The 12,641-nt window shown below is 42.9% G+C and overlaps 1 protein-coding gene across 4 annotated transcripts in view; it reads left to right on the top strand.

Moving 5' to 3' along the window:
• Positions 1 to 7,092, top strand: part of LOC308579171 (THO complex subunit 2-like) — a 67,153-nt gene extending 60,061 nt beyond the window's left edge. For 3 of the 4 annotated variants that reach the window (XM_081179981.1, XM_081179984.1, XM_081179983.1), the window contains 6 exons: positions 1,497 to 1,634; positions 1,889 to 1,958; positions 2,045 to 2,199; positions 2,550 to 2,626; positions 2,715 to 2,762; positions 6,261 to 7,092. In XM_081179981.1, the coding sequence (XP_081036107.1) occupies positions 1,497 to 1,634; positions 1,889 to 1,958; positions 2,045 to 2,199; positions 2,550 to 2,626; positions 2,715 to 2,742 (468 nt within the window). In that variant the 3' untranslated portion in view covers positions 2,743 to 2,762; positions 6,261 to 7,092. The remainder of the gene's footprint in view (positions 1 to 1,496; positions 1,635 to 1,888; positions 1,959 to 2,044; positions 2,200 to 2,549; positions 2,627 to 2,714; positions 2,763 to 6,260) is intronic. The other variant, XM_081179982.1, reaches the window with a different exon arrangement.
• The last annotated feature ends 5,549 nt before the right edge of the window (positions 7,093 to 12,641 follow it).

The following is a 12,641-nucleotide window of genomic DNA, read 5'->3' on the forward strand; positions in this document are numbered from 1 at the left end:
ACCACTGTACACTGATTTAGGTGTGGCAGTCAGTATGAGATGATAATGGATGCAACATTTATGGTTCCATTAGGAAGGGGCAAAGTTGCTTTGACAGGTGAAGGAGGAGACTTACTGATCTGCTTATGGATATATCCGAGATTAAACTTGCAACCCTCTGCTCCCAGTATATTTTATTTGGGGTTTTGTTGTTTTTTTGTACTTCAGAAAAGCCAGAAATAATAGGTTCTCTTGGGGAATAATTGCATATGGTTAGAAATAGCGGGCCCGGGTAAAGATTTCTGTTCTTGAATGGCTCCCGTGGGGAATGCTATTTCAAGAAAAACCCAAAAGTTGGGGAAATGCAGAATGTGAAGACTAAACTAGGTGGATATGGAAAATCCTTGAACAAGACCTTACAATTTTTTTTTGTTTAAAAGCAGCCATGAAGGGTGTTTTGTGTGTGTGTGTGTGTGTGTGTGTGTGAGAGAGAGAGAGAGAGAGAGAGAGAGAGAGAGAGAGAGAGAGAGAGTGAGAGTGAGTGAGTGAGCAAGTGAGACTGGTGCCAGGTATGGAAAATCTGATAACTCTCTTCATGTATTTTTTACGGTTTAAATTCCCTCATTCCCTGAAGCTATTTGCCCTGCAGGGGAAAAAACCCATATAGGTATGTGGGGAATATAAAGTGGGAAAATGCCAGGCCAGTCAGTTTAAACAGAGAAAAACTGAGCATATTTAAATATGTGTTTAAATATGTGATCAGATTGACCTGCCCCTGTTGTGTGGCTGCTTTTATTTTATTTTTGAAAATTTTGATATATCCTAACTACAGATCTTCTATATTGTACTAAGTTTGGAACAAGGCTTGCTCTATTTTTCTACTAAGTGCTTTGTGCAGTTATTTTTAAAATAGGGAACTAGCTACTATGCAATATTATTGTAAGTAATTTTATGAGTTCTGTGCTAACCCATCCCCGAACTTAAATGAAAAATTATATTCATGCAACATTTCCATGCGCTGTCTTCTTTCTTGCCACCGAAGCTTAGTTATTTCATATAATCACCAACAATAAAGGCAAACGGTAGCATACAGTTTTATGTACCTTTTATAAATGAGCTTGATAACAAATCTTTTAGGAAGCAAGTGTAGTCTACATCATTAATGTTTCTCATTATTTAAATAGACTGGATTCACAATTAAGTTTGGAGTTCTACAATGCAAGCATGCTTGAACACCACTTTTGTCTGTTGTCCTTCTGTTACTGAAATTTCAGGATTCCAGTATGTAGTAAGTCACAATGCTGAGTAAAACAATAAAATTGTGAAAATATTTTTTTCAGCTTTACTTTGAATTCGAGATATTCAAGGAATTTTTCAGAGTGGTACATAAGGAAAAGCAGAGAGACTGCTAGAGATGAAAAATAAATATTTCTGGATTTCTGCAAAAGAGAATTATTTTAGTGCACCGTCATGGCAGATAAGCTTTAATCCTTGGTAATGTTGCCTTAATTTAACAGCACTACATTAACCACTCAACTCCAACACTGTCCAAGAGTAAAGAGAGAGAAGTGGACAAGAAAGATTTGGACAAGTCAAGGGAAAGATCCAGAGAGAGAGAGAAGAAAGAGGAAAAGGAAAGGAAAGATCGAAAAAGGGTTTGTGACTTATACATAACAATTTTAAACTGTGGTTCTTAAAATATGACGACAGGTTTCAGCAAAGTTTTTAATGACTGCTTCTTGATTTCACTAAGACAAAACAGGGAGCAAATTACTACAATTTGTGGTGCAAGGAGGCACTTCAAAGGAAGAAGCAGCTTTTAACAAACCAGCTCTCTTTAAGCATAATATTTAAAATATTGTTTTGGAGATCTGTGTGTATTAAATTTATTAATGTTGTATCTGACTAGGATCATTCAAATAGTGATCGGGAAGTGCCTCAGGATTCAACCAAACGTCGCAAAGAGGAAAATGGAACAAGTACGTTCTTTCCTGCTTTTTCTTTTTTTGACAATGCCTAGGTGGTGATATGAGTGGCTCTATTTATGTAGCTTTTATCTTTCCAGCTGGTTCTTCCAAACATAGTAAGAGTGAAAGTCCTTCAGATTCTCCTCACTCCAATGAGAAGGAAAAGGACAAAAGCAAATCAAAATCTTCCGGCAAAGAGAAAGGAGACTCAATAAAAGTTGAAAAGATGGAGAAAAGCTCTGGTAGCAAAAAGGCAAGTCAGACTCCCTCCCCCCCCCCCCCCCCCGTTAGTAAAATCATTGTCTTGTTCAGTGGATTTTAGGTTGCATATGAAGCTTGTCCTTCATAATAATAATAATTGCATTGAATATAGAGTTCAGATCAGTAGCTTTTTAATGAGTGTGTGTATGTGTGAATGCAAGCTTTCATTTTAATGTATGAAGTAGAATACAACAAACCAGAAATTTTGATTAGGAAGAGTAAATAGCTTGTTCTTTTTTTTCCTTTCACTAACCCGGCCTTTCCCACTCCTGTGAAAGAAGAATCAAATGTGTTATGTATAAGTTATTATTTCTCCTCATGTTTTAAACTTGTTTTGTGTAGGAGTCCAGACATGATAAGGAGAAAACAGAGAAAAAAGAGAAACGGGATAGTACTGGAGGAAAAGAAGAAAAGAAACAATATCCTTTCACTGTGCCATTAGTCTTTGTGTCTGTTGGTTTCCCAAAAATTTAAAACAACCAAATTTCCCTTAATCTTTTGATTTACTCATAAGTCTTCAGACAAACACAGATAATGAACAATGTTCTGACCAAGGTGAGAATAACTTCTTGATCTTCTCTCTTCACTGGAGATGGGAAAGAATCTTCCTTGCCAAGTGGATTGATGGAAGAGGTACAGAGTGATCTGTTCCCTCCTTTGCCAGTCTGCTACATTTCTGGGCTTCTTGTGGAGGAAGAGACTTTCCTTTCTCTGCAGCTAGCACAAAAATAAGGTGGACTGGCAGAGGAGGGATGGAGCAATCGGCTCCTCCTCTTCTGGCCTGCTTACCCACCTGCATGAAATTCCTGACTGCTTATAGCTTCTAGGCGAGTTGTTAAATACAGTGGTACCTCGGGTTAAGAACTTAATTCATTCTGGAGGTCTGTTCTTAAGCTGAAACTGTTCTTAATCTGAAGTACCACTTTAGCTAATGGGGCCTCCTGCTGCCGCCGCACGATTTCTGTTCTCATCCTGAAGCAAAGTTCTTAACCTGAGGTACTGTTTCTGGGTTTGTGGAGTCTGTAACCTGAAGCATCTGTAACCCGAGGTACCACTGTATGGGGTTGTGGATCTGTGGCAGACGTAGTTGCTGATAGCCAAGTTAATGCCAACTGAAAAACTCAGCAGTCCTAAATCCAGCTCCTTTAACATCATATTGATGTTAAAAAATGTAAACATTCTCTCTCTCTTCCTTCATAGAGAATGACTGCAAAAAAGCATACAAATATAATGTCAAACCACATTATATGTGTAAAAAAATAGTGCCGAATCCCAAATAGTAGTCTCAGAGGTTGCTCTATAGAGCAAGTCTCTATAGCCAAGACTAAAATCATACAGTAACCCATGGATTCGTTCTGTCACTTGTTTTAAATGAAAGCTTTCTATACCATCAAAAACTGCTGTGCAGACTGAAGTTTCTGTTACTCTAGCTTTAGGTTCATTAACATAAGTCATTTTTCAAAAAGAACTCTCAAGTTGTTCAGTTAATAGAAAAATTCTACCAAGGTAGCCAGGTTAACCTGTGATCCCTTCAACTGCCTTGGTCGTGCTGGTCGATGATCTCCAGCGAGCTAGGGACAAAAGTGAAAGCTGTTTCCTAGTTCTGCTGGATCTCTCAGCGACCTTTGATACAATCGACCATAACATCCTTCTGGACCGTCTAGAGGGACTGGGAGCTGGGGACATTGTTATACAGTGGTTCTGCTCCTTCCTCCTTGGCCGTGTCCAGAAAGTAGTGTTGGGGGATGAGTCTGGGATCTCACTTGTGGGGTGCCTCAGGGTTCCGTCCTCTCCCCCATGCTTTTTAACATCCACATGAAGCCGCTGGGAGAGATCATCAGGGGGTTTGGGCTGGCTGTTCATCAATATGCGGATGATACTTAGCTCTACCTCTTTCAAATCGGAACCAGTGAAAGTGGTAAAGGTCCTGTGTGAGTGCCTGGAGGTGGTTGGAGGATGGTGGTTAACAGATTGAGGTTGAATCCTGACAAGACAGAAGTACTGTTTTGGGGGACAGGAGGCAGGTGGGTGTGGGGGACTCCCTGGTCCTGAATGGGGTAACTGTGACCCTGAAGGACCAGGTGCGCAGCCTGGGAGTCATTTTGGACTCACAGTTGTCCATGGAGGCGCAGGTCAATTCTGTGTCCAGGGCGGCTGTCTACCAGCTCCATCTGGTACGCAGGCTGTGACCCTACCTGCCCATGGACTGCCTCACCAGAGTGGTGCATGCTCTAGTTATCTCCCGCTTGGACTACTGCAAAGTGCTCTACGTGGGGCTACCTTTGAAAGTGACCCAGAAACTGCAGTTAATCCAGAATGCGGCAGCTAGACTGATGACTGGGAGTGGCCGCCTGGGCCACATAATACTGATCCTGAGAGATCTGCATTGGCACCCAGTACATTTCTGAGCACAATGCAAAGTGTTGGTACTGACCTTTAAAGCCCTAAACAGCCTTGGTCCTGTATACCTGAAGGAGCATCTCCACCCCCATCGTTCAGCCCGGACACTGAGATCCAGCACCAAGGGCCTTCTGGCAGTTCCCTCATTGCGAGAAGTAGGTTACAGGGAACCAGGCAGAGGGCCTTCTTGGTAGTGGCACTCGCCCTATGGAACACCCTCCCATCAGATGTCAAGGAAATAAGCAGCTATCCTATTTTTAAAAGACATCTGAAGGCAGCCCTGTTTAGGGAAGTTTTTAATATTTAATGCTGTATTGTTTTTAACACTTGATTGGGAGCTGCCCAGAGTGGCTGGGGAAACTCAGCCAGATTGGCGGGGTAAAAATAAATTATTATTATTATTACTACTACTACTACTACTACTACTATTGAAATGACCATACTGTGGCAGGGCCAGCCCAATATATTTTGGCACCTGAGGCGAACCACAAAATGGTACCCCCCCCAAAAAAGCAACCTTATCTGATGGTTGAAGTGTGAATCAAAGGGTGTTGTTTGGAAGAAAGGGCCTACTATGAAACATGCTGGACAGGTGATCCTGGAGGGCAACCCCCAACATTTTCTCACTAGGAGTGCGAGGAAACCAGCAGTGCCTCCTATTTGCCAAGAGGATGCTGAGAAGGCAACAGATCTGGTTTCCAGGAGCACTCCACATCTGTAGCTGCCACTCTGGCGGCTGCTGCAGCAGAGATCTGTTGCCCCTGTGGATCATGCTGCCTGAGGTTATTGTCTCACCAATATGGGATGGCTTTGTATTGCCACATACGTATTTGTGGGGATAGGACTTATTTAAAGAAATGTCATTGAAACTTTGATAAATGCTGATATTACTATAAATCATGAATTCCATTTCAGTCAAAAGATAGAATTATGTATTTTAATACTTGAAATAATAATGGTAAAAGTTTGTCCATTTCTGATTAAAAGTCAACATGTTCAGATGTCAAGCTTTAACATGCTGCTTCAGCTATCAGTGGCTGCCCAGGTATTCTGTAAGTGTCAAAACAATGCTTACTTTGGGCATTCACGAGGTGAAGGGAGCTATCTCACTTTTTTTATTCTTGATCCATTTATCTAATTTAGGAATTCCGGGGGGCACTGGCAATCTTACCACTTGTCACGTTTCACTTCTAACATAAAAGTTGCACTCTTACTATATATAAAATAAGGTTTGTGTTACAGATGGCGTTGCTCTCAGATTAAATTAAATTCCGTTTGTATCAAGTAATCCCCCCCTAAGTTACCACAGACTCCTTTTTCTACTTTTGCTCTTGGGCTGATACTAGGGCTGTAGCTGCACAATGGGGACACGTGGTGCTTAGTTTTGTGCAGTGTTTCATCTCTTCAAAGAGGGTTTAGTAAGAATTCTCTCCTGTTCATCTATGGGAAGTAGAGCATCATGTCATGACCCATGCTAATACATTTTGGGCTTCATGCCACTGTAAAAACTGGGCATCTTTTTCATGTGCTTTGTTTATTTGAGTGAGAGCAACTTCACGCCATTCTGCTTGTTTGCAATCTTAGTTCTGTTAGTTTCAGCTCCTGATCCTTTATGAAATAGATTTAATTGTCCTGATGTTCTCTCTTTCTTAGGCAGGTTTGAAAATGAGAAGATTCTGAGGTGTGACCATATATGTATTTTCCGGAATATACATTGCACAGAAGATTGCGAATGAAGAGGACCCATCTGCATCTCCTTAAATTATTCAGTTCTCTGCTTTATTTCCCTCCCATTGCTGAAGATTTGATTGTTGAGTTGTACATTACTGTATTTTTGTTGGTTAGCTTCTTAAACATTTATTTTCAGTACCTGGCTGAAAGTGTTACATGTTCCATATTTTAGCACAATGTGCTGCAAATTGTTGCCATCGTGCAAATGAGGTTTATACGTGTACAGAGTTTCACATTAGGTTACCCAAATACTGCCTGATTTCAGTAATCCTTTTCAGATGGAATTGAAACATTTGCTGTGTTTGAAAACCCAACAAATAAACAGTTGTTGAACCTTTGGAATTTACCTCATTTAAAATCCAGTTTTTATTTATTGTTTCTAATATCAATAACTAAAACCAAGTGGGAGCATTGTTTTTGTGCGGTGCTTAAGAATTATTTGTATATTATGTGCACAGCATTTCACCAGTTGAAAAAAAGAAAAAAAAGGAACCCTCACTTATTGTTCCCTGCTACACCTTATATGTTTGTCATAATGTTTCTAGAAATTGGGAAATACTTCATTCCAAACAGAAATTTAAGAATTAGGTTTTCATATTACAGCTACAGGAGCTTTGTATCGCTGGACTTTAGTCAGGAAAAAAAAGTTTCACAATGACATTTCTAAGAAAAGTAAAACAATTTTTTTATCTGAAATTCTACCAGTGTAACCTTTTTTTCTAAATAAACAATAGTTTTCTCAATGGGTCGTAAATCATTGTGTGTGTTGCTTATTCAGGTGGTTCTGTACTGTAATTTCTAATTGTCGTATACTTTTGTCCTCTTCAGTCCACTTTGACACCTAATATATTTTTATTTTATTTTATTTCATAAGCTTTAGGGAATATTGCAGCCCAAGCAGTGGTGCAGCTAGGACTACACCTAAAGCAATGAAAAACAGGGTCACAAAAAACGCTGTGCAAATGTTTGCTTGCTTTTTAAGGGTTTGGGGAAATATATCAAATTTGCCACAAGCTCACCATTACCATCTAGTGTCACATTTGTATAATGCACTTAAAACATCACATTTGCAGCTGTATAGCTGAGTCCCTTGCTGGAGTTCTGTTACGCTCATCGTTTACATAAATTCTGCCTCTCCTTTTGATAAAAAAACCCAGCTTTTTGCCTGATGTGTCATCCATCCTCTATTTCAACCAAACAGTTTTGTCTTTATGACCAATACAGGATGGAGAGGAGCAGATAGAAACGCCAGTTCGTTAGCATGACGTTTAATATCTATGTCTATAATGAAAGAAGTGGGTTGGGAGCAGAGTCAAGAGCACCAAGAGAAAATTGTCTCGTCTGCAGCAGCATAAAAGGGCTGCAAAGGTTAAGCTTTATGTAGGTTTTGCATCTATAATGATGTTCTCATACAACAAAAGAGCTTCCACAGAAGTGTATCCCACCATTTTTATGATTAGCACACTCACAAGAACTGCTAAAAAGGGGGTGGTGGCGAAGACTTTCAGAGCGGATTTGTAATTGAAGTTAGGAAAAATACAACCGGCTTGTTTCGCTTTGTGTATGACTGCCATGGATATATCAGGAGAAACAACAGGTGTTGAATTGTTCTGGCTGGATTATCCTGAGTGTTTGAGGCCCATACTGTGCTTTTTAAAAAGAGCAACCCATAACCCATTTTTTAAAAAGAGCAACTTGTGCATTGGATGTGTTTTTAAGAAAGACACACCCTTAAACCAAGGGCCGTTGAGACTCAGTAAAATCAATTCAGCTGTGCGCACAGAGATTGTTCTTTATTGACCCAGTCTGGAAAATAAAATTATGGACTGCCTACAAAAAACAAGTGTCTAGAAATCAGACTCCTCTCCAGCTAATTTGTAATGATTTCTCTAGCAGAGAGGGGACGTAATAGGTTAAATGTTTAATTTTCTGTCTTTGTAGGGGTTTTTAATAAATACGGGAAGCAGAGATACCCCCATTTAGAGCTTTGAATAGCTAAATTGTGTGCAGCCTTTGCTCTTTGCACACAACACCCCAGGCCTTTTTTGGGGGTGTGTGTGTGAGCAAATCATACTTGAAGCTTTCTGTTGGCTTGTTCTTGTGGGTTTTTTTTTAATCTGAAAAACTATTCCCTTTTATGGTGCTTGAAATAAAAAGGCTGTGTAGTCTGCATCTCTAGAAGTCTATAGCCTTGTCTTAAAGCTGGGGGGGGGGAATGCAGAGCAGGCATTTCCCCTACTTTCCTGACATGGTGCAAAAAGAAAGGGTAGTAAGGAAATTGCCATCCCCTGCAAGTCAAGCATATTGAACTGTATTTACCCTTAAGTTCCACTTCATTTAGGAACTGAAGTGATGTGGAAGATATGTTAAAGCCCAAAGAATGTGGTCCTCAAAAAAATTATTTGGATTGGGGGATGCTGACCATCATACTAATTGTATTTTGGAGGTACTTATTTCATTAAAAAGTGTCTGTAAAACATGTTTCGCTAAAGTAATGCCTGGTAAGCAGCTGAATGATTTTTTTCAAGGGATTTATAGCTACGCTGAATAATTCACTGCCAGTAAAAGAAACCTTTAAATTTTAGATGACCAGGGACAAACTTTACTCTGGTATAGCCTAAATAGACTTCATTTGGGACAGAAAGTATTCCAGATTTCACATTGCATGATGGCCCATGTGACCGCAGCCTGATTGTCTTACATTTGTTTGTAATATGCAGATTGGTCATAAATCAGCATATTTCTCACGTGCTTAGATAGAGGCCTGGTTCGCACACTAGTTGAAACCATAGTTAAATCTAAGTTTTGAAGTTGAACACGCAGCCTGCCAGTGCACAGTGCTTTTCTCCTCTGCACCTCCAAGTGTTGCATCTGAACTCGGGCTTATGAGTTATTTCTCTCCAAAGAGACCACAAGTTGTTAACAATGTTCTTATCTTGCCACTCATGGTTTGTCTGGGGAGTGAAGCACCCTCAGTTTTCACCCTGTGCACCAGCATGCACACCGTCTGCAAACCGTAACTATGGTTTAAAATGGGTGGGTGCTTCCCTAGCACGCAGCCAACCTTGGCATGACTTGCGTTGGGCGCCAGATTTAAAAGCAGCAAACACAAGCCTAACACATGGGTGGAGAAATGGAAGCTACACTTCAAGGCTCCTTCTTGTTCCTTTCCACCAGTGGCTTTCCCTGCCTGACACCTGATGTCATATAATGTCAAGTGTGAGGCAGGTGGTTGTGGCTTGAGAAAAACAGCCACACAGGGTGAATTAGGACCCCTGGCAGACTGCATTTGGCCCACAAGCTGGAGGGTCCCCATGCCTGGTTTAAATTGACGGGGATGAAAAGCCAAGGCAAATAGTTTGCTGGCATCCTTGGATTACTCTGGCACTGATTGACCCCATCAGACAAAATCTCTTAATTTGCTCAGCCTATATTTGGATCCCGTTACCTTCTGGGCACTTTGGAAATCATTTAACTGGTTGTGGCAAGTGGTGCTTTTCAACACAGCCTTTGAACATTCAGTAAACGCTTTTCATTTATTGGCTAGAAATCAAAATGCAGCTCTTTCATTTACATTTGTTGATTCCTGGCAACTTGCATGTGCTGCCCTTCTCTGGAATTCAAAGCCAATATTGGCAAAGGAACCCACAAATCATTCAAAAAGCCTTGGCTTGATCTCCCACAAGCCAATGACAAACACCTCTGCCTTCTAAAGCAGCTTGGGGGTGGGATTTCTTCCAAGCCAACCTAAAAAGAAAGGAATCCAATTCATCTAGATTGATCTGTAAGTGAATTTCTTATAGGGCTGTCAAACTCTGAAAGTCAGTGACATTACATTACAACGCCAGCCTTCCCCAACTTCTAGATATTGTAGGACTCCAAGTACCATCAGCCATAGACAGCATGGATGGTGTCCAGGAATGTTCCAGGAGCCCCAGTCAAAACATCTTTAGGTCACCAAACTGACGGAGGCTGCTGAGGTAGAACCACCAACTTGTTTCTGAGTCTCTCCTGGTCACACATTTTAAGCACATTACTTTCCGCAAACAATTTCGAGAACTATATTTTTTTATGAAAACCTATGAGATGGCAGTGAAGGCCACTAAGAAGTCTGTCTTCTCGGCCTCCATTGCATCTGCTAGCTCTCGCCCAGTGCAATTATTTAGTATAATTACCGTATTTTTCGCACCATAGTGCGCACCGGACCATAGGACGCACCTAGTTTTTAGGGGAGGGGATCAAGAAAATTGATGTGGGGATCCATTTTGCAGCACAAGGCTAGGGTTAGGGGGGCTGAAGCGACGGAGCCCCAGACCAACCATCCCAAAGACATCTTCCTTCCAAATCGGGTTGACAAAACCAAGCGCTGCTTTGCAAGCGACACGATGTATGACTGCACTGATCTTTTTGCCGTCTTAAGTCGTGTTTGTGTGTGAAAACCGTCCCTGTTAAGTTGTGGGCGAACATATCAGATGACACAGCGATTCTTCAAACAGCTCTTCTTTATTCTGAGGCCAGAACTGAACTGAACTGAAGAGCTCAGTCAGCCTGCTTATATAGAGCTCCAGAACAGTGTAACTGTTGCAACTTTCTAAAACTATCCAATCACTGAACGTCACTTTTTGATCCTTCATTTGCATACAAACTATCCAATCACTGAATGTCACTTTTCGATCCTTCATTTGCATAACTATCTACAGTATCCCCCTGCTGGCCCAGGGTGAGAACTTCAGTACATAACACCCCTCCCCACCGAGATAAGGCGTTAGTTACAATCGTAATGGTTTCCTTATATACAGTACTACACGTAATGGTTCAATTAGGCACAAAAGCAGATCGGTTACATTTCACATACTTAGACCAACAGTGATACATGTCCAACAACATAGTCCTTTAAATAAGTTGGGCGCTTGGAAGATCTGCCAGACCGCCGGGGACTGGTAGCCAAGTCCGGGGGGTCACCCAATTCTTGCTGAGGCTGTGGTGTGACCTTAGGTGGCATTGAAACCAAGTCCCCTGGATCTGCTGCTGTGGATGGAACCTCCGCAAGTGGAGTTGGCGGAATGTCAGGCACGGCAGTGGTCTGAGTCTGTGGTAAGTCTGGCAGACTCTCTGAAGTGGCTTGGTTCGGCTCCACGCCGGCAGTTTGCGAGAGAGGTGTAGGTGGAGCCTCACCATCTGTAAGTGTCTCTTCCGGAGCCATGAGCGCAGTTGGGGGTGCTACGGTAGTGTCCAAGTCCCCAACCCTGCGTCTAAGCTGGTCTATGTGCCGGCGCCACAAGCATCCGTCTTGTAGTGCCACCTGGTACGAGCGAGGCCCAGTGACTCCCACTACTGTAGCTGGCACCCAAGGAATGTCCCCCACAAAGTTCCGGGCAAAGACCTGGTTTCCTGGAACAAATGACCATGGTGCGTTGGCACAGCCTGGGGGTTCAGCCATGGCAAAGTTCGAGGCGGCGCCCCATAAGCAGTTCGGCAGGACTCCGCCCTGTGGCTGCATGAGGGGTGATGTGTTGCACGAACAAGTATTCGGTGACCCGCTCGTGCCAGTCTCCCCAGTCCAGGCCTCTTTTGCCGAGCGCACCATTCTCTCCGCTTGCCCGTTGCTGGATGGATGAAATGGTGCCGTTTAGGCATGGCGGATGCCCAGTCCCAAAAGATACCGCTCAAACGTGCCTGACGTGAACTGTGGTCTGTTGTCAGAGACAAGGACATCAGGACACCCATGCGTCGCAAAGAGGCCTCGCAGCACCCGGATGACGGCCTCGGTAGTGGTGGAGGGCATCAGGGTCACCTCCAGCCACTTGGAATAGGCGTCCACCACTACCATAAAGATCCGGCTGCGAAAGGGGCCGGCCAGATCTATGTGCGCCCTCGACCAGGGTGTCTTGGGTGTCTCCCAGGTGTGTCCCTTAGCTGCCGGTGGCGCAGGCCTAGATTCTTGGCACACTTGACAGGCGGAAACCCAGGCAGTGATGGCATTGTCCATGTTAGGCCACCAGACATAACACCGAGCCAACGCCTTCATTTTGATGATTCCCGGGTGCCCAACTTGCAGAGCCTCAAGGACGCGTTGACGGAGTCTTTGTGGAATCACGACGCGGTCTCCCCACAGCAGACAGCCGCGATGAGCCGAGAGTTAATGTTGTCTGGTTGCGAACGGTTGGAACTCCGATGCAAAAGGCCCTTGTGGCCACCCCCTCCACACCCAGTTGAGCACATGGCTGATGGTGCGATCCTGGGCAGATGCGGAGGCCACAGTGGCAGCCGATACAGGCGCTGCCGGAAGATCCTCAATCAGGA

Source organism: Podarcis bocagei (assembly GCF_964188305.1).
Source record: "Podarcis bocagei genome assembly, chromosome: Z".
NCBI lineage: Eukaryota > Metazoa > Chordata > Lepidosauria > Squamata > Lacertidae > Podarcis > Podarcis bocagei.